The 19022-nt window shown below is 41.1% G+C and overlaps 1 protein-coding gene across 2 annotated transcripts; it reads right to left on the reverse strand.

Annotated features, from left to right (window-relative positions):
* Window positions 1–535: 535 nt before the first annotated feature.
* LOC105455078 (la-related protein 1) lies at window positions 536–17513 on the reverse strand. Of its 2 annotated transcripts, none has more exons than XM_011698129.1 (17): window positions 17492–17513; window positions 8391–8461; window positions 7719–7772; window positions 7218–7398; window positions 6941–7042; window positions 6616–6791; window positions 6276–6394; window positions 5983–6181; window positions 4745–5290; window positions 4492–4649; window positions 3609–3834; window positions 3360–3527; window positions 3033–3283; window positions 2208–2359; window positions 1756–2010; window positions 1306–1439; window positions 536–1199 (listed from the first exon to the last, which is right to left on the reverse strand). In XM_011698129.1, exons 4-17 carry the CDS (start codon window positions 7243–7245, stop codon window positions 783–785), a joined length of 2931 nt encoding a protein of 976 aa, XP_011696431.1. In that variant the 5' UTR covers window positions 7246–7398; window positions 7719–7772; window positions 8391–8461; window positions 17492–17513; the 3' UTR covers window positions 536–782. The 2 variants fall into 2 exon arrangements, with proteins under 2 accessions (XP_011696431.1, XP_011696430.1); XM_011698128.1 differs by lacking the exon at window positions 17492–17513 and adding an exon at window positions 11099–12153.
* Window positions 17514–19022: the final 1509 nt, after the last annotated feature.

Consider the following 19022-nt stretch of genomic DNA (forward strand, 5'->3'; position numbering starts at 1 on the left):
TGTATCTACACAACCAAATACGAATTATATATGATTAGTCTCGGAGTTTACAAATTAATAGATTAATCCAACGTAGTGTTTAGGCGCTTTATCTCTTACATTACTTATTTACGTTTTTATGCCTGTCTTTTGGATTAAAAGTAGCTACTTCATTCATTTTTGTACACCGAACACTCGCTTTCGAGCGAACAGTATCTCACGGCACGACACACGGCGCAGTACGATAGTGCTCGCTTCACGCTCGAGTCGTCGTCGTCGCTATTTTTCCATCCAGATATACGAAATAAAAGCGTAAATCGAAAGAACTAGAAATATTTACAGTTCCCATTATAACTATTGCTCCATGTACACGCACACATCCTCATCATCCTTGTCCTCAGCTCTATCTTGTAACATAGTTAAATATATCGCAAATATGAGAGGTGAAAATATCTTTCGCAACGCGCCACCACATCGAGGGGTTTAAATACCGGTAGATACAATCTTAAACGCTAAATCACGGTTCTAAGTCTATCTTTATTCAAGAATTTACCTCTTTTTTTTTTTGTAGATTTGAATATTTCCAATAGCAACAATCTTCAAGATCGCACAAATAGGATTGGAGGTGCAATTTCCATTCTGTGTTTTGTTTTTTTCTTCCCTACGATACTGCTTCTCAATAACGTGTATTATCGAAAATACTATATATAGCCATTTCCATCTTAAGGGCGATTCAACAGTCTTCTGCCAGTGCTTTCACAACAAAATTATTCAAAATCCGCGCGGCTTTCTCGTCGCCGATTTCACTTTTGGGAAGTAGACGGGCCCTCTGCTTTAATCGTCACAGATTTGCTACTCGCTTCAGACTTGGAGCTGGATTGAGTTCGTTCTCTGGCAGTGACTTGCGATTTGTTCGCCTCGAAGGGCTTCGTAGAGAAACCGGAACTCTGTCTGTTTCGAGGCTGCTGCTTGCTGAGATCTCGCTGGCTGCTGCACGACGGAAACGTGTCATTCCGTCGTCGTAAGTGATACATTTTAGAACCGAAAGAACCAGCTCTACTTCGAAGCTGCGGTAAATGCGACTCTTGCGCGTTTGGCAGTGCAATGTTGTCGTCTGAGAGTAGGCATTCGCTGCTTGTCGGGGCATCTTCCTCCCTCGCGCTTTCAGAAACGCTTCTGTAACGTATTCTCGCAGCTTGGAGCATCTCGTGTATTTGAGGCTGTAAAAAAAATAACAAATATTATGTAGAAACGAGTTCTAAATGAGCTATTAAAAAATTATTAAAATTAATTATGACGAGTAAATAAGAATGCAATAATACTCACTTCTACTACTCTAAAGTCTTCAATATTCTGGAATTTCGATAGATACTCTTGCAATTTAGGATCTACATGAAGCTGATCAGAATTCTTATAGTATTTCAAAAATGCCCAAAACTTTTCCAATCCATACAGCTGACCTGTTGGTTTAACAATTTAATTTAACATTAGTATGATGTAGCAATCACTTTTATTAATCTAATTTAACTTGTGTATAAATTAAATTTACATACAAGTTACATTAAGTTATTTTAAATTATTTTCTTGTTCGTGTATTACTAATTGAAACCTAATTTCAGGATAAGAATATCCTTCTGGCATTAGTAAAACACTTGATTTGCTTTCGCACAAATATACCGTTTAACTACCATACAATAATATAGTTAAACAACCCATTTTGTGCTGATCTTTATTTACTCTGTGACGAAAATGCACATAATAAATTCTTTAACTTACCGCTTTCGTAATCATACATCGTTTCCATTTCAAAATCTTTATACAACGTATGTCTGAACTTCCTCTCCAAGCCGTAACTGTAAAATCTGAAAAGGCACTCTAGTCCGTATCGGTATCCTTCGCAAGCATCCTCTTTGGCTACAGTTCTAAATTCTTCGTACATGGTACGATTGAAATTCTCTCGCAAGAAAAACGACCAGAAACGGAAAAGAGTGTTCATCTCTTGCGACTGTCCGATACCCAATCGTTTGCGTTCTGAAAAGATACGAACACGACACGTAAGTAAAAATCTTGATTCAATGTAATCATAAAATTTGTTTCAAATAATAGTCAGTTAAAAAGTATTTTCCGCAAATCTCTTTCTCAGTCGGGAAAAGAAGACAGATAAATTCATCCTCTTGTAACCGTTCAAATTAATAACTTAAGAGGATAACGCTACATTGATGAGATACCTTTCAAGCAGCGCGAATGATATTTGTGATATGCCTGTTGAGTAAATCCATTATCCTTCAACAAAGCGTGACTCGGATGCTCGCAGATACTGGGAACACTTCCGTAACTGCTAGCCAGGTAACCTTCGTTAGGACTTGTGCCCGCACTACTCCTGAAACAGTAAAACAGAGAAAAAAATTTAAAGTATACGCAAAGCAAACTCAAATTTTTCCGTTTTTCCGTTGATTATCACTCAGACCAAAACTATTCAGCAAGGTAATTTCTTCAGTTGGGAAAAGAAGACAAAAATGAATGATTCATCATGTGTGTACTTCTCATTTTTACAAGACCAGAAATATCATTAGCGATATTTAATATAAATTAACGATAATTAATCGAAAAATAAAAACATAATTAAGCATTTCCGCTATTTTAAGATTGCAATGCCAAATACCTTCAATTTACGAAGTACAATCGAACCTCTATAAACTCGAAAACCACTCGAATTTTTTCCTTTAAAAGCCATTACAATCGGAAAATTATAAACTCTCGTACAAGGCTTCCGTAAGTTCGAATTTTCATGTCAATTCTCTTTTACTCAAACTTTGATAAAACGAAGCTTCTATAACTCGAAGATTTTTATAGCTTCTCCCTTGAGATTCGAGTTATCGAGGTTCGACTGTACGTGTATTTCACAGGAAATCAGCAACTATACTGTAACTCGTATAACTTAAATCTTTACGCTCTTTAACACGTTAGCAATGAAGTATTACTTTATTTTGAGAAATCGAAAAATATATATTTCGGTTTGCGCTGCAAGTTTGTAGCGAGCGAATGTTACATACCCCGTGGAATACGTCCGGGGACGATGCTCCCGCACATCCATAATCCAGCCGATGTGATGCTCCACCGGAGGATTATTGCTGTGACGAGTCTTCCTCTTTCGCGGCGTTCTCGGATCAACAGACGGTCCATCTTTCACAACGGCGAAGAAACGAGGCGCAGTATTCCTTCGACCTTCACTCGAACACAGTTTGTCGCTCCAACGATTCTTCTCCGATCTGTTATCCTTCTTCTCGGGACTTACGCTTGGAAGCTGTTTAACAAACATACATAGAATATGTAATGTATTTTTCTGTGAAATAATTTTCATTTCACAAAGTTTGAAATACCTGTAACGACGAAGCAGACTGCGGAACTTCTAAATCTTCTAAGGAGGGGGGTGGCGGTGGAACTTCCGGATTCGCTTTCTTCGGAGCTTTTGGCGCCATTTTTTCGAAATCCTCTTGGCTAATCATATTAACCGTTTTGTAGCTCCCAATGGAGGAAGAAGAGCCGTACTGCAGGTTAATAACATTAATTTATTAATACCCTACGTCTATTTGTTTCTAAGTTAAAGAGATTAAAGACCTAACTCTTACTCTTTGAAAACTTTGTCTCCATAATTCTTCCTCGTAATAATTCAATCCGTCGTTGATAAGCTGTTCCAAGTCTTGAGTCATTTTTACTCTCGTAATCCAGTCTCCTGTTCTATCATGGCCCTCATGCTTTGGGATTCTGCTAGATGATACCGCATTGGTTTGCGTAAATATTAATATTTTGTTAATGTCTCTATCGGATAATTCATTATCGTCGTCATCTTCGGACCTGTGCATAATAATCACACATCGAGATATAAGCAGGCAAGTTAATATATTTTTAACTAAATTAAATTAAAATTTATGGCTTATAAAATTAATTAGTTATGTTAAAAGTTGCATAAATAAAAAATAACTTAAAGTTAAGATTAAATTAATATTTGATTTGTTTTAATAGTATAGATTTTCCAATAATAAAAAGGAGCAGCTTGTTTTTGCAAGCAATTAGAATAATAAACTAGGGTAATTAAATAAGCAAAATTTAGATCACAATTTAAAATAACGTTTTATTCGTGAGAATTAATCACATTATTTAGAAATCTTGATGAAACGTTTCGAACTTAAGGCCCATCTACATAAATCGCAAACGCAAAACGCAAACACAAACTCGAAGAAAGAAAAAGAAACGTCAAAAAAAAGAAAAGAAAATCTTATGTAGATGGGACTTTAATCAATCTCAGTTATATCAATAAAATTAATTAAGATGAGTATGGAACAAACGTGAACAAAAGAAACAAGAACAAATCTAACAGTTAAAACAAAAAATTATTGTATATAAAGTAAAAAACAAAAGTTCATGAAGAGAAAGATTTTTTTAGAAAAATCTAAATTAAATCATACTTAGACAATATTCTATTTTATTAACAACGTTTCAAGACTAACTAACCATTCCGAAAAGGCATTATGTCGCCCAGTCGGCGGTGGTGAGTCGAATTCCTCGTCAAATTGAAAATCCAGCTCTTCTCGTACTACATTTTTAACGGCTTCAGATTTCTCTCTTTCTTCCGTTCTGTCCTTGTGCGGTTGCTTGACTCTTCTTCTCACCTACAAACAATTCGTTTCCATGAATCCCACATGAGTTTAATTTTCGTCAATTTTTGTAATTTGGAACGCGAATGAAGAATAAAACGACGAATTACCTCTTTCCAAGTATTGTCGCTCAATGTATCCAATTCTCCGTTCATTCGCTCTGACAAGCTGTCCGAGGTGAGAGAATCTGTTGTGGCTGGTGATTTATTGTCTTCTTTTATCTTCATAGATGGATTATTATTAGGAGGATGAAGAAACATATCTGCGATCGCCAGTGTCTCTTTTATCATCGTGTCGAAGTTGAATTTGTTTGCCTTCGCTTGATTACTCTTATTCGTAGCGGTAAATCCATTAGTTCTTTCCGTCGGCACGAACTCTGGCACGTCGGGATTTAGAATCTCGTTCATCGAGGAGGGATTTATCTCTGGTTCGCTATGTCTTCTTACTGTCGAAATGGAATGGTAAGAGTCAAACACACGAGGAACTGGGGGAGCGGGCATTGTGGATAAGGGCTTCGCGACGGGGCAAAATGTAGTTTCAGAGGTAGGAATTACTTCATTTTCAACTGGGACAGGCTGTTCCGCGTGATCTGAAAAGGCAATATTATTGGCTATGTCCGAAATAGGCCATATTTCCGGGTCAAACTTCGTCCTAATCTGAAAAGATAAAATAATTTATACCGTTAGAAAAATTTGCCATTCTGTACATAAAGAATATATACTAGGGCTGGTGATTTGCTTCAAAGGCTTCGAGACATTCGAGCTTCGAAGCTTCGAAGAATACATTTGTAAAAATTATAAATTTATTCAGAAAATTTACAAATATTGTAAATAAAAAAAATTAATATATTTACGAAATTATTCCTAAAAAATTGGAAAATATTATAACCTAAATATTACAAATATTACAAATTAATAATTAAACTTGATACATGTGTAAATAAGAAAAAATAATGATCAATAAAACAATCCAATTAAGAAAATTCAAATTTTTAATGTATTTTTCAAAGCTTCGAAGGCACCTGAAACTTCGAAAGATCGAAGATAACGTCTAAGCTTCGAATTCTTTCGAAGCTTCGAATATCCGAAGTAAGTAAAAAGTAACAGCCCTAATATATACACAAAATTCAATTAATTATATGTAAAGAGGTCTACTATCAAACCCCATTCATCGAACTTAAAATAAGCTCTAATGGTGTCAGCGAATCCTCTTCTACTTACTGTAGCACAAATTTTGTATTTAGTACGTATGTAACATGCTAAATTTTTTTGAAAATGTGTGCTATACGTACAATTTCGTACAACACGCGCCATTTTTTTTTATTAATTTACAATTACGTTTATAATACCTTATATCCATCTTCTGATTCTAACACCTCTAGTCTATCAGATTCCTTGACTGCAACCGTCACCAACTCCAGATCCATCGTTAAATTTTGTACACGTTGAAAAGATGCGATCAAAATGAGGGGCAAAAATCCTTCCTTGTTCATTTTACGACGTAGGAAGAAGTCCTTCACGAGATTTTCTTCGGAAAAGTAATACTCTCTGTGTGCAAAAAAAATGAGGTTATCGTCCAAGTTACGCGACACACATACAAATTATATAGATATAAAAAAAATATTTATAAAATTTAACCTACATTTGTTTACGTATGTACTCCTTTAATGTAGTGGTATCTATGTAACTTGCACTATTAAAATAGCATGTTCCCATATAAGGTATCATATATCCAGAGTCCGTATGTTCGTATTTTTGGGTCTGCAAAAAAGGAGAGAAAGGGAAGCATTATGTCACGGGGTCTATCGTGAAAGAAGCGTAAAGCGGAAAAATGTAAATTTCGAAGGTTCTCTTCAGTTCTACTATCGCTTATTATCCATCAGAATATGATCAGATAGATTCCCACTTGGTAACATCATTATCGAAAAAAGTGTCTATCGTAAATAATTAATTTAGGCTGCATAATATCAGTAGGAAATTACCTGTGCAGAGTCCGTCGTATAATTTGTATACTCGTGATCGTATCGGTGTCTAAAACCACCACGGCCGCGCCCGCCCCGTCCTCTACTTCGGTAATTTCTTCCACCGCGTCCTCCGCGTGAATTGTATCCCGTCGATCTATCGTAATCCCTTTCACGCCAGTGCTCACCATCGTTCGCTGTGATTTTTTAAAATCACGGTATCGTAATTAGCATTTATATTCATTTGTTTCTGTTTTATCACGATATGCGCGCGATGCATTTTTCAACACACACACACGCGCGCGCGCAATATCGCATTTGTACATACAAATGTAAAATATATTACCTTCACCATTTCTTTCCCGGTGATTTTGAAACCTTGGCGATCGCATAGTCCCACGGTTCTGTGCCAAGTCAATCTCAAGCGGGACCCATTTTTGTTTATTCGCTGTACAAATGACAATCAGACGTGGAATGCAGATTGAAAACGACATTTCCTCATTTACATTTCAAGCAGAAGTGAGAAACTCTCATTTGAAAACAACGTTATTACAAGAGGTTACAATTATCTATTATCTATACGCAATTATCGTAATGAATTCCAAGCGCACAGGTTTCCTCACCTTTCCTTTTCTTTTCATTATTATCCATGTGCTCATCGCTATCGTCTTGATCCTGAATCTGTTCCTTGTTCTCCTTGTTTTCCTTGCCTTTGCTTTCGGTAGTGCTGCACGCCTTGGAAGTACTTGGTTCACCATTGAGCACACCATTTTGCTTCGGAGGAGATATGGAGGTTGCTTTCCTCTATACAATATATAAAAGACCAAATATCGTCTATTGTATAAACACAAAAATAAAAAGCAGTATGATAATAGGGAATTAGGAGCAAAAGATAACTTTCGAGAAATGCATGAGTGTACGAATACTGAACACTTCTCAGACATAGAAATTTTTTATCTGAGATGACATAACATTCGATATTTCTCTAGCAAAATTTCTACACTCACAGACGCATGATTATATCATTTGCAAGCTCTAGATTTTGCATAGTTGATTACGAAATAAATTTAACTAGATACAGCTGTAAGTAGTAATTTAACAAAAACTTCAGTAACGATACCCACCTCTGTTTGTGTTCCTAAAGTAGGCCAGTCTCCAATGTTCGTAAAATCACTCGCCTATTGCAAAATATACAAAATGTATTATACATGTTAAAGAAAATGTTTACAGAATTAGAAAAAAAGAAAGAATATCTTAAGCGCATTTTTTTTTAACTTATTATTAATTCTGGAAAACAAAACCTTTTGACAAATTTTTATTTATTAACATTTGTTTGTCTTTTTTCTGAATTAATTCCTTAAAATATTAACTAATAATATATAATGTATAAATAAAAGCCGCACTAAATATATTTGGTTCAATAAAAAAATATACGATATAGGTATTTCATATCAACGATTTTTAATAAAACCTTTTTTTAATTTAAATAAAAATTTGATTTTTTGTGATATCTATTAAACTACTGGATGTGTTTATTTTTTATCTTTCCAGTCCATTCCTGCGAAAGCAATTGTGTTTAGTTATTTATTATACACTAAAAATAGCACATTTTATTTTTAAAATATAAAAATAAAAAATTATCTTTTAAACTTATTATAATTTTAATAGTTAGATTATAAACTTAGTACATTCGTGCCATAAAATCGCCATAAAATCGCTTATCTTCTTACTGTTAGATAGACAAGTGCAAGCGCACTAAATGAATAAGAGAGAAAACACAAAAATATATCACATACGTTTTGATTGAATTTCCTCCTATCTCTGGGAGCTCTGACAATTGTAGGCTGGGCACTTTCGACACCATTTTCTGCAAATAAAAAAAGCGTTTTTATGTAAATATAAATAAAAAAACAACAGTTACATAAAATTGTATATAATACGTTTTTACAGATATGAATTAGTGTCACAAATTCGCAATAAAAATGTATCTTCAAAGGAATTTTTATTCCAAAAAAAAAATATGAAAGATACACGGAAGTAATTTTTGCGCTTAATCGGACGCTACCGTTGCAGTCGAGAATTTTGTATAAGCCACTCGTTGCAGGATTCGTGTTTAATATAATTCAGGACAGCATGTCAAACATTCCCCCCCCCCTCCCCCTCAAAATCCGTCTCCGAACGAAAATAATTATATCTTTATCGGCTCCTTCGTAACCTGTGTTCCAAACTGCGTGACCTCGATTATCTTTACCGCACACACGCGCGTGTTTCACGAATATTTTTATCTGCAACATTCGACGTCAGGTTGGTGGCGGGAGGCGGAGTAGATGCAAAATCGAAAAATTTCGATACAAAAATTTAACTCATTTATTTCAACTCATTGTTTATTACGCATTAATTGCTTCTTTTTTTCCTTGACAAAATTCTTCGTAGCTCTTACGATTTATTTCCACCGTGAACGAAATATTTAATTTTGTAATAAACATTAATTAAGAGACAAGTCTCGGAAAACATGGCACTCGAGGTGACAGACAAGGTCATTAGAGCAAGAATTATATTGGTATCATATATTAATTTTACACCACGCATTTTTAACATATTCGAACATTTTTAACATATACGGAGAGAATTTTTTTTTAAATTTACCCTGTAAATCATGTTAATTGTGGGACAATATAGTATTTAGGCAAATTTTACTGTGCACTACAATAAATTTTACAGTAAAATTTATTGTAGTACACAGTAAAATTTGCCTAAATACTATATTGTCCCACAATTAACATGATTTGCAGCCTAAATTAGAAAAAAAAATTCTCTCCGTGTAGTATCCGTAAAAAATTGTAATTAGGCGTCGTTTTATTCTTTCCATCTTGCATTTTCTTGTCGTATATTCTCTTATCGTAAAATTTTATCTTAAGGAATTGCATCAGATAGATATTGGAGTTTTTACTAATATATTTATGAGTTTTATATAATGAGTATATTATACATCATTAACATAACTTTCAGTTCTGCGTGTCACGTTTGAAAGAGTTGAAGCGCGAGTTGCGCGTACACAGGATCCAAAGATCTGACAAGCGAAACATCAAAACAACTTCCGCGATCTTTACCCGAATCGCATTGGTTTTTATTTTTACTCACTGAATTTTTACTCATCACAGATATTTTACGCTGCATTCTCATAGTTGGTCTTATTTTTACGCTTAATATTTATGTTTAATTTTGTCTTCGTGCCAAGGAACGCCGAAGCCGGATAATTATGGCAAATTGCCCCGTACGATGTGGGCGTTCAAAATAATAAACAACGACGACTTGAATGCGATTCGAGCATTCTCTCCCAGTAGGACTGCGCGTAAGATGAAACCTCTTTTTCGAAACAAACTATTTAAGAGTTTAATTAGTTATATTCAATATATATATAATTATATATATGTATATAATAAATCGTTTTGCGATTCTTTTGTATACGTGAGTTCGTTTTTTCTTTTTTTAGCGTTTTTTTTTCTGAAAGAATGTCTTCAATAAAACTTAAAAAAAATTAAAACAAAGTTTTTGCTTTTTAGGGATTAAATAAAGGTAAAAAAAAAAAACATTTATAATCTGTACCAGAGGCGTAACTGCGTGATTCACGATTTTAATGTCTCCACTTGGAATTACGTACGCAATGTTAGGCCATATAAAGATGCGATAATACATGTGTCACGAGGTGTAATAATTTCACGTAATCCTATCACGACTCAGCATGATCCGTTATACCGGAATGTTACCGGAAGTCGTAGAACAATACATGATGTTCGTACTTGGTCGGCGATACAATACAAATGCAAAATTTAACGATTTAGCCGGCTCGCAGATAAGCAAGTTAGTAGCGTACAAGCTGTGATAGTGACAGATAAGAAATGCCTTTAACGGTCTATATCAAACGACATGAATAATTCTTTCGTCGCATACAGCTAAGTTTGTACGCGTAACAAAAGAACGTTCCTATGAAAAAAAATTAAAATACGTTCGGACGAATCAAAGTTCAGAGTTATTTGTTTCGAGATTCTAACTAGAGTCGCTACTTAAAGGAGAGGATTACGAAATCGTAGGGCAAAATTATAGGATCTCTTTGAGGTCCTTTCTCTCATCGCTGATCACGGCATATCTGCATATCAATGTATTCGATCAAATTAACATATCAAGATATTCGCGATTAGCATAAAATTCAAATTTTCTTCTTAATTTTTTTTTCCTTCATGCGATTGGCTACGTTTTCGTCGATATTCTTTTCTAAAAAGTCAGTTTTTCTTCGGCTGTCCGTAAAACTTTCGACAAAATCATTTAAAATCGAAATGACAAAATCACGGTCTATCTTCATTCGTCGAATTGAGAAATATCACGAAAAATTTTAGCCACCATCGTGAGTTACGTTCGCATCGCGAACTTATAATATGCATATAAGGAAGGTAGAAGCGGTGACGATGTTCGACCACTATATTACGTCTATGATGTGTCGACTCACTTTTAAGAGCGTCGTCTTCACTCTCGTCTATCTTCATCGCGTCGCGCGTACGCGATCTCTCTCGCTTGGACCTGACACCCGTTCCGCTCGGTTGTCGCGCCCAAGTTGCGGTCTAATTAAATTGCGGTCTTAATTGCACATCAGCAATGTGAGAATATACCGTGGTGGAATATCGCGCGAACGAAAAAAATTCCCCCGCGTGTATTTCGATGCAACCCGATCGCGGCCGCACAGTTTATTATACGCACGTCAGCGCCCGTCGTTCATTAGACGGGGTATACACGTGTCTCTTCTCTCTCGAGAAATAATTAAACGAGCGAGCGGATTGAAACGATTATTAGATCCCTCATCGTTGGCTCCTCGGCGAAGCCGAACGTCGTCGTCGTCGTCGCGACCTATACGCGCGAATCGGAGCACGCGACGCTCCCGGGCGTCGATAAATAACGCGCGATCTTTGCGAATCGATGCGATCGCACGACGACGGAGCGCAACGTATCGGCGTGTGATCGATGCTGAGGTCGCGATTCGAACGTCGACGCACCACTGAGAGAGCTGGCCGGCCTCAAGAGGCGAATCACGGCGACAGCAGGGCCGCTGCTCGCGACACGGGTAGCTGGGAACGCGAATACTCTCTCGGGCCTCTCGGCTGCTGCTTTCGGCGTGAACGGCACACGGAGTAGTAGTTTCCATCCCATCGGAATGGACGAAAAAGAAAAAAAAAAATACGTTGGATACAAAAACCCGACAAAAAATTATCTCATTTTATTTTCGTTATGCCACCTCGGACCCATTTTTTTTTTTCCATTCGATTCTAGACGAGGGGGACACACGCACGAGAACCCGCGGAGTTTCTACCAGACGGACGGAACGAGGCGGAGGAGGCCTCGGCGACCAAGTTAAATTGGGAGGCCACTGTTCTAGCAATTCGAAATGCCTCGTGCGCGCGCGGCGCCCGATCGAGATATATATTCGCGCCGCGGTCTAAACTCCAATCCGACCGTCCGATCCGACCGAAACAGGTTTCCGTCTCTCGCGACTCTCACTTTCCGCGACATATATTTTAATGTAGATTGAACGACGTCGGTCCATTGGCGGCAAGAGAGCCAAGGCCCAACGTTCTCGCGGCGCGCGTGCGGTTTAAAGGCTGCGAGAAACGCGCGATCTCCGATCGCGCCGCGCCCTCCGGAATCTCTTTTTTTTTTTCATCAATGCTGCTGCGGCGAATTGCGGCATTTTCGTCCGAATTTAGGTGCACGGAGATTGGAAGACGCCGATCCGCATATCTGTGTAGTTAATCGTGCGAGATCGACGAGCGGATTCAAGGCTAAAACGTCGCACGGGAATGGGAACTGACAAGACATTAATTCCAAAAATGTCATACTTGAATTGCAGATTATTTTGCGTCCTATTTTCCGCGGAGCTCGATCGAGCGTGTCGATCTCTGGTGGAAATTATTTATACGTGCGTTCCCTCTCTCTTTTTTCCCCCCATCGCGCGCACTGAGAAAATAAAAAATTTAAAAAAAAACCTGATTATAGAATGCAGTCGAAAGTTCCTAGAAATGTAACGCCGATTCGGTCCCCTCCGGCGCGACGCGGCTCGGCGGCGAGAGTCTAGAAACGTTCGCCGAGCACGTGGGGAGATATTAGGTAAGACGAGGCGTCACACGGACGCCTCTCGTGATTGCATCCCGTAGACGCGCGATTCGCGACGTCTACCGCGGCGCAAAAACGAGTGTCAATGTCATTGCCCTCGTGGCACTCTCCCCCCCCCCACCCCCCGCGCTGCTGCTTCTCGTCCCACACACGATCGGAACAAGTAGATCAATTACGTGGGTCCCGCAGATTCGGCAAGCTTCACGCGGCGCGCCGGAAGTGCGTGCGAGCCGAGCGGAGTTTCGTCGTCGAGTCGAAAATGCCACGGTATTATATTTTCGGTGAAGCGCGATGCTGCTGAGAGAAGCGGCACCGGCGTTGAAACGAGACGCCCCGTCGCGCCTTTACGAGGCGTTTAAATCGCGTCGGCGCTTCTCGCGAGAGAGTGTAAAAATGAGAAATGCGAAATTAGAGGCCCGTCACCTCCTTCGTCACGGTGTCGCAGTGTAAATTGCATATTACAGAAAACACAAGAGAATTATAAAATTTCTTGTGGAGGAGGACTTTGGAAATGCCATCGAAAAATATTCTATATAAATCTTGCTGCGACAAAACAAGCTTTCTTAATTATCGTTTTCTCGTTGTTTCAGAGAAAAACTTTTTTCTTGTTTAATCTTCTCTACAACAATTAGGATATTATTAATAAAAAAATATAAATGAAAAACATATATTCTTTAATTCTTTAAATAATCCTTTGGAGGATGCAGGCTGATCTCCGTGGCAAAAGGAAATTCATTAGCTCGCCGAAAAAAAAGTAGATGTCCCGATATGCAAATCCGATGGTGCTGCTGAAAGCAACACGTCGGACTTCCCATGCCACATGGACATTTCGATGCCACGTATGTATATACCGGAGACGTGTTGGCAAGTGTGAAGATAAGGTTGTCGGTCGGGTTGTGGCGCGCTCCGAGCTCCGCCACTTTTATTATCACGATTATCGAATAACCGAAGTGTAAATGACGCACGCCGCAGCTCGGATTTCTCTTTAACTTTTTCGTGATATAGCCGCTCTCAACTCGACTCAACCTTATCCATAAGACAAATTCTTGTGTTTTGCAAAATTATTAAACGTCTGCGGATAAATATCCGTCTCGCGGCGAGATTTCGTTGCGTTGCGCGCAAAGAAATTCTCCGATTAAATTAACATTACAGACGCGGTAGAAGTTCTTCCGCGACTAGATTCTTAAACGTGCATAAGTACGAGTTTAGAGGGAGTGTTTTTTTTTTTCGGCGCGCAAATATAAGATATTGGTTGAGAATCGATAAAAAGATATTCGGTAACACGCGGAAATAACCGCGATCGTATATATATTTTACATTGATTCTTTCCCTCGATCGACGGTGTTTTTGCTCAGGACCCCCACCGCGTCCCTCCACGATTTTTCACGACTCGCACACTCGCTCGTTTCTATTTTCATGCCTCGTTTCGTAATATATATATCCCATCCAAAACAGAGAGAGAGAGAGAGAGAGAGAGAGAGAGAGAGAGAGAGAGAATGAGACCTCCCGTACGGTTTTGTCACAGAAACGCGTTTCGCGTTCTTACAGAGTGTTTTTAAGTATTTTCAAGCATTCCAATTGAGAAATACGTACATAAAAATGTGCGCAATATTGTCCACAACGTCGCCTGATGGAAACTGCTGAGCATTTAAATACAAAGATACTTGTTGACATCGACTCGTTAGAAATAGCACATTTTTAAGTGATTTGAAAAGCTGAAAGCTTTCGATGAATTAATCTGATAAATGAAACCATTATAGATTCATGACAGATCAGACAAACATAGATAACCTTTCCCTCTTCGTAAAATATATATGGAGTTTACAGTATAATCATTCTTCAGAGTTTACTGAGATATTCCTCGATAAAATGTCAAGAAGAGCAGCGTCCGATGGAATTTTTATTAAAAAAAAAGATGACAAAGAGCGAGAAGGAAAGAGAAGAGCATCCCATGACATCATCCATAATATAATCTATTTATAGGAAATACTCCGTGAAATCGGATATTTCGATACGACCTCTCGAATTTCAGCGAGACCGCCGGTCGAGCGGCGAGGTGGCACGCGTTTAATAAAATATAAGGGGACCGCGCGCGCACGAGTGCGCGACAGGTTAACAATTATGTAATCGTTATCGCGCGCGCGCTAATGGCTATCGGAAGGTCCCGAAGAAAGGCGATAAAAGCGATTTTGCAATCGGGGCTAACCAAGCGAGGCAAGGCCGCGTGTAAAGTTCGTGGAGCTTTATTTATCGCATCAGGCGCAGTTTATCCCTCGCCGAAAACGCCGAGGTCAGCACGCGTAAATGCATATCTAACGATGCAAAAGATCCCCTATAACGAGCGTTCCGCGACAGGTGTCCGCGTGAAATTAATCGCGCGACAACATTTTCCGCCTCCGCGGCGGCTCTCTCGTCGTGAAACTCGGGGAAAATACTTGTCCGTGGAGTTGGAATTTACAAAATTCTCTTGCACTTGTGTGTTTCTTCCCTGTTAATAAATAAGCGTTCTCTCTTGTGAAAAATGACAGTGAATATAAAATGAATGAGTGAATTTGATTAATATAGCCGGTTACATGTATTACACATAATCAAATTAAATGTAATTGATTGTACATATAAAAATAAAAAGATCGATATTAATTTCAATATAAATGAATATTACATTTATAAAAAAAAAGTCTATATAATACACGTTAATAGAATTGATTAGAGATTAGCTAAACAAGTCTGTCAACAAGAATGTTTAAAATTTTGTCAAGTGTGCTCTTAAAAATTGTTCAACTCACCGGTTGCACCCTGCTGCTGCTGCTGCTGCTGTTGCGGTTGCAACACTCTCCTCTCCTTTTCGTTCTGTTTGTCGGCGCATGTGGATACTACGAGGACATTGGGCGGTTGCTGCAGCGGCTGCTGCTGCTGCTGCTGTTGTTGCAAGGGCAGAGTCTTTACGGGTTGCGAGACAACCACCGGCGTTCGGTTTCTCGTCCAGGGATTCACCGCAGGTAAGGGCGCTTCGACGTATTTGACCGGCGGCGGCGGAAGGGACGCCGACTGAGCTTCCGCTTCGACGATCTGCTCGTCCTTGTAATGATGGGCCTCCTTCGGGCCGTGATCGAGGACGCCATTGCGGTCGGCGCGCTCTCTGTGCGATCTCTCGTCGCTGCCGCGTCTACCGGCGCCTCCGCCCCCGACGCCATTGGCACCACGTGGTGGTGGCTGATGGCGGTTGTTGTTCTCGCGCAGCCGGTGACGCTCCCGGTTGCTGCTCTCGCGGTACTGCTCGCGCATCTTCTCCTTGCGCCGGGCGCCCTTCGTGGCGACCGTCTGGAACTCGCCGTCGAGGCCGCCGTTGTTCAGCCGCTCGGCGTCGCCCCGCTGGCCGTCCTCCTCGCGTGACGCGCCGCCACCGCCGGCCGCCGTCGGCGCCGTTGATCCATGATCGACGTCGACGTGCGCGACCGGCATGCTCGACGGGCTCACGTGGCGGTCGTGGCGCCGATCTGAACAGCCACCCGGGACGGCGGTCTGTGGACACCGAGTTATTCTCTGATACGATTTACCACCCTTCACACTTGGCACTATCCTCTCCCTCGCACTCGTCGCCGTCTGATGCTGCGACTGCTGTTGCTGCTGCTGCTGCGAGTGTTGCTGCTGCTGTTGCTGCTGTTGCGACACTGTTACCTGATCGTCTATGTTCTCCTTATTGTTGCTCTTGAACGCGTTGCTCGCACGACTTTGCGAGGCACCTTTCGGATTCAGCACACTGGCGTAGGACTGACAGGGCCCCGCCTCCTGCCGCTCGGCGCCGCCGCTCCGAGCGCCACTTTGGCTGGCCAGCTTAGCCGCCATCTTGCGGCGCACGCCGTCGAACAAAAACACGAGGTTCGCGGACCGTGCACGAGGTCGTGCGTTCCGCTGCGGTCCACGAATTCCGTCGTCGCTGCCGTCGGGGACGCCGCTCTCGCGCGGAAGGTCCTCCGAGCCTTCTCGCCTCTCGCGGGCGGGGGAGGAAATTCACGATCACGGCCGACGTCGGCTCGACGACGGCTCACGGATGGCGGGATGAACTAACCTAGCGCGCGTCCTCGAACTTCATATGCCTCTCTTCATTCTGGGGAGGAGGGGAGGGGAGGAAGGGGGGAATTTCGGTACTTCTCGCGTGCGTTCGCTCTCCTCTCCCCCGAGGGGCGAAGGGAGCGCGACAGCCGGGGCACGTCGAGGGTCCTTCGGTCCCGACGCGTCGCAGGCCAGAGAGGTACTCGCGTGTCTTCTCTCCCCCGAGAGGCGCGCGCGCGCGCGCGCGTGGCGTGCGCGCACGCGGTCGCGTGAACAAAGCAGATGTAGCACCCTACGCTCGCCGCGTGTGCGATCCCGGTGCGCGACACCGACGTCGCTCGGTGATCGCGCGAGGTCGCACCGGTAACACCACGTGCGGCACCCGCCGCGGATCACCCCGTGCTGCCCGGCGGGTTAGAACGAGCGCGCTGACTCGGCGCTTTTTCGGCGATATCGCGATCGGTCCACCACCGGCACGCGGTTCCTCCAACAGCACCTCCGCGCACCGGAGCGATCTGTGCAACGTGCGGCGCCGCCGCCGCGGATCACGGGGATCTACTACTACTCGAGGCGCGCGCGGACGACCGTCGGTGGGCACCCTGGACGTGCCACCATACGCGCGACTCGCCAGCGAACGGCGGACACTCGCGCGCGGCGCAACTCCCGGTCGGGTTTCGTCACGTACCTCCTCGGTTTCTCTCTCTCTCTCTCTCTCTTTCTCGTCCTCGGCGAAGTCGACGTCTTCACGCTACTCGCTCGGCAAACTCGGCGTTTAACTTCGCGCGACGGCACACCACTGCTCGACGAAACACTTACCGCGCCGTGCCCCGCGTGCCTTACCAGTACCGGCGTGGCATCGCGTTACCGCGGATTACGTAAACGCGGCGCATCTTCGGCGGAGCTCTTTCCACGGGAAAACGGTACGGTACGGCAGACACATGTGGCCTGACGCTGGCGAGGCCTCGGAAAGCACGAGAGCGGCGCGGGCGAGCCGACCGGCTTCCGGTCTGATCGATCACGCGAACGGCACGCCAGGCGGCGCGCGTCGCTTCCGCGGCGGCCGCCCGCCGCGTTCTTTTGAATTCGAACGTATCTACCTGGTGTGTATGTATGTACAGTCGTGGACACATCGGTTGCAACACATTTTTTTAATAGGTTTCTAATATATATTTAATATACATAATATATACTTTATAGATAACTAATATTTTGCAAATGCGAACCACGATGTACTATATTTAGTCTAGAGACAGTATAACACGTCAATCGTCTCATCGGACGCTGCTCTTCTTGACATTTTATCGAGAAATATTTCAGTAAACTCTGAAGAATGATTATACTGTAAACTCTATATATATTTGACAAGGAGGGAAAGGTTATCGATGTTTGTCTGATCTGTCATGAATCTATAATGATTTCATTTATCAGATTAATTCATCGGAAGCTTTCAGCTTTCAAATCATTTAAAAATGAGCTATTTCTAACGAGTCGATGTCAACAAGTATCTTTGTATTTAAATGCTCGGCAGTTTCCATCGGGCGACGTTGTGGACAATATTGCCCACATTTTTATACACGTATTTCTCAATTGGAATGCTTGAAAATCCTTAAAAACGTTCTGTAAGAACGCGGAACGCGTTTCTGTGACAAAACCGTACCGGAGGTCTCTCTCTCTCTTTCTCTCTCTGTTTTGAAACCTATAAAAAAGAAAGTGTTGCAACCGATGTGACTGTACATACAGTCGTGGGCAATGAGGTGCGACACTTTTTTTTTTAGTTAATTTAAGAATGCGTAAACTCACAAACATGTATATAAAATGATACTGTACCAAATGTTAATACTAACATCAAATTATATCATTTATTTAATATTATTTGAGAAACATTATTAGAATGTTAAAAGCCACACGTTCATAAAACCACCAACGAGATACTATTAAAGACCGACACCCTTACGGGAGTTAGCGTTGGCTGTTTAGTAATTGCTAAAATTTAAGCAATTATAGTCAATAATATAATATTAATTTAATAATTTATTATTGTTATATTAATGTTTTTTAGACATGTATCTTGTAATTCATCTGTATTATAACTTGCTAATAGTTAATTTTATTTAAAACGGCATTTTGATAGTTATTGATTATCCATAGAAATAGTAAAACAGTTGGTAAAAAAATGTAATTTTGCGGCAATATATTTGATATTATAGCATTATAAG

Source organism: Wasmannia auropunctata, unplaced genomic scaffold (genome assembly GCF_000956235.1).
Source record: "Wasmannia auropunctata unplaced genomic scaffold, wasmannia.A_1.0 LD335949.1, whole genome shotgun sequence".
NCBI lineage: Eukaryota > Metazoa > Arthropoda > Insecta > Hymenoptera > Formicidae > Wasmannia > Wasmannia auropunctata.

What these genes read in the sequence shown, in the direction of transcription:
- LOC105455078 (XM_011698128.1), bottom strand. Translation starts at nt 11,135, where the DNA reads ATGAAGATAGACGAGAGTGAAGACGACGCTCTTAAAA. An exon ending in ATACGACGGACTCTGCACAG is followed by an intron (nt 6,395 to 6,615) that starts GTAATTTCCTAC and finishes CCTTTTTTGCAG; the next exon opens with ACCCAAAAATACGAACATAC. An exon ending in AATCAGAAGATGGATATAAG is followed by an intron (nt 5,291 to 5,982) that starts GTATTATAAACG and finishes TTATCTTTTCAG; the next exon opens with ATTAGGACGAAGTTTGACCC.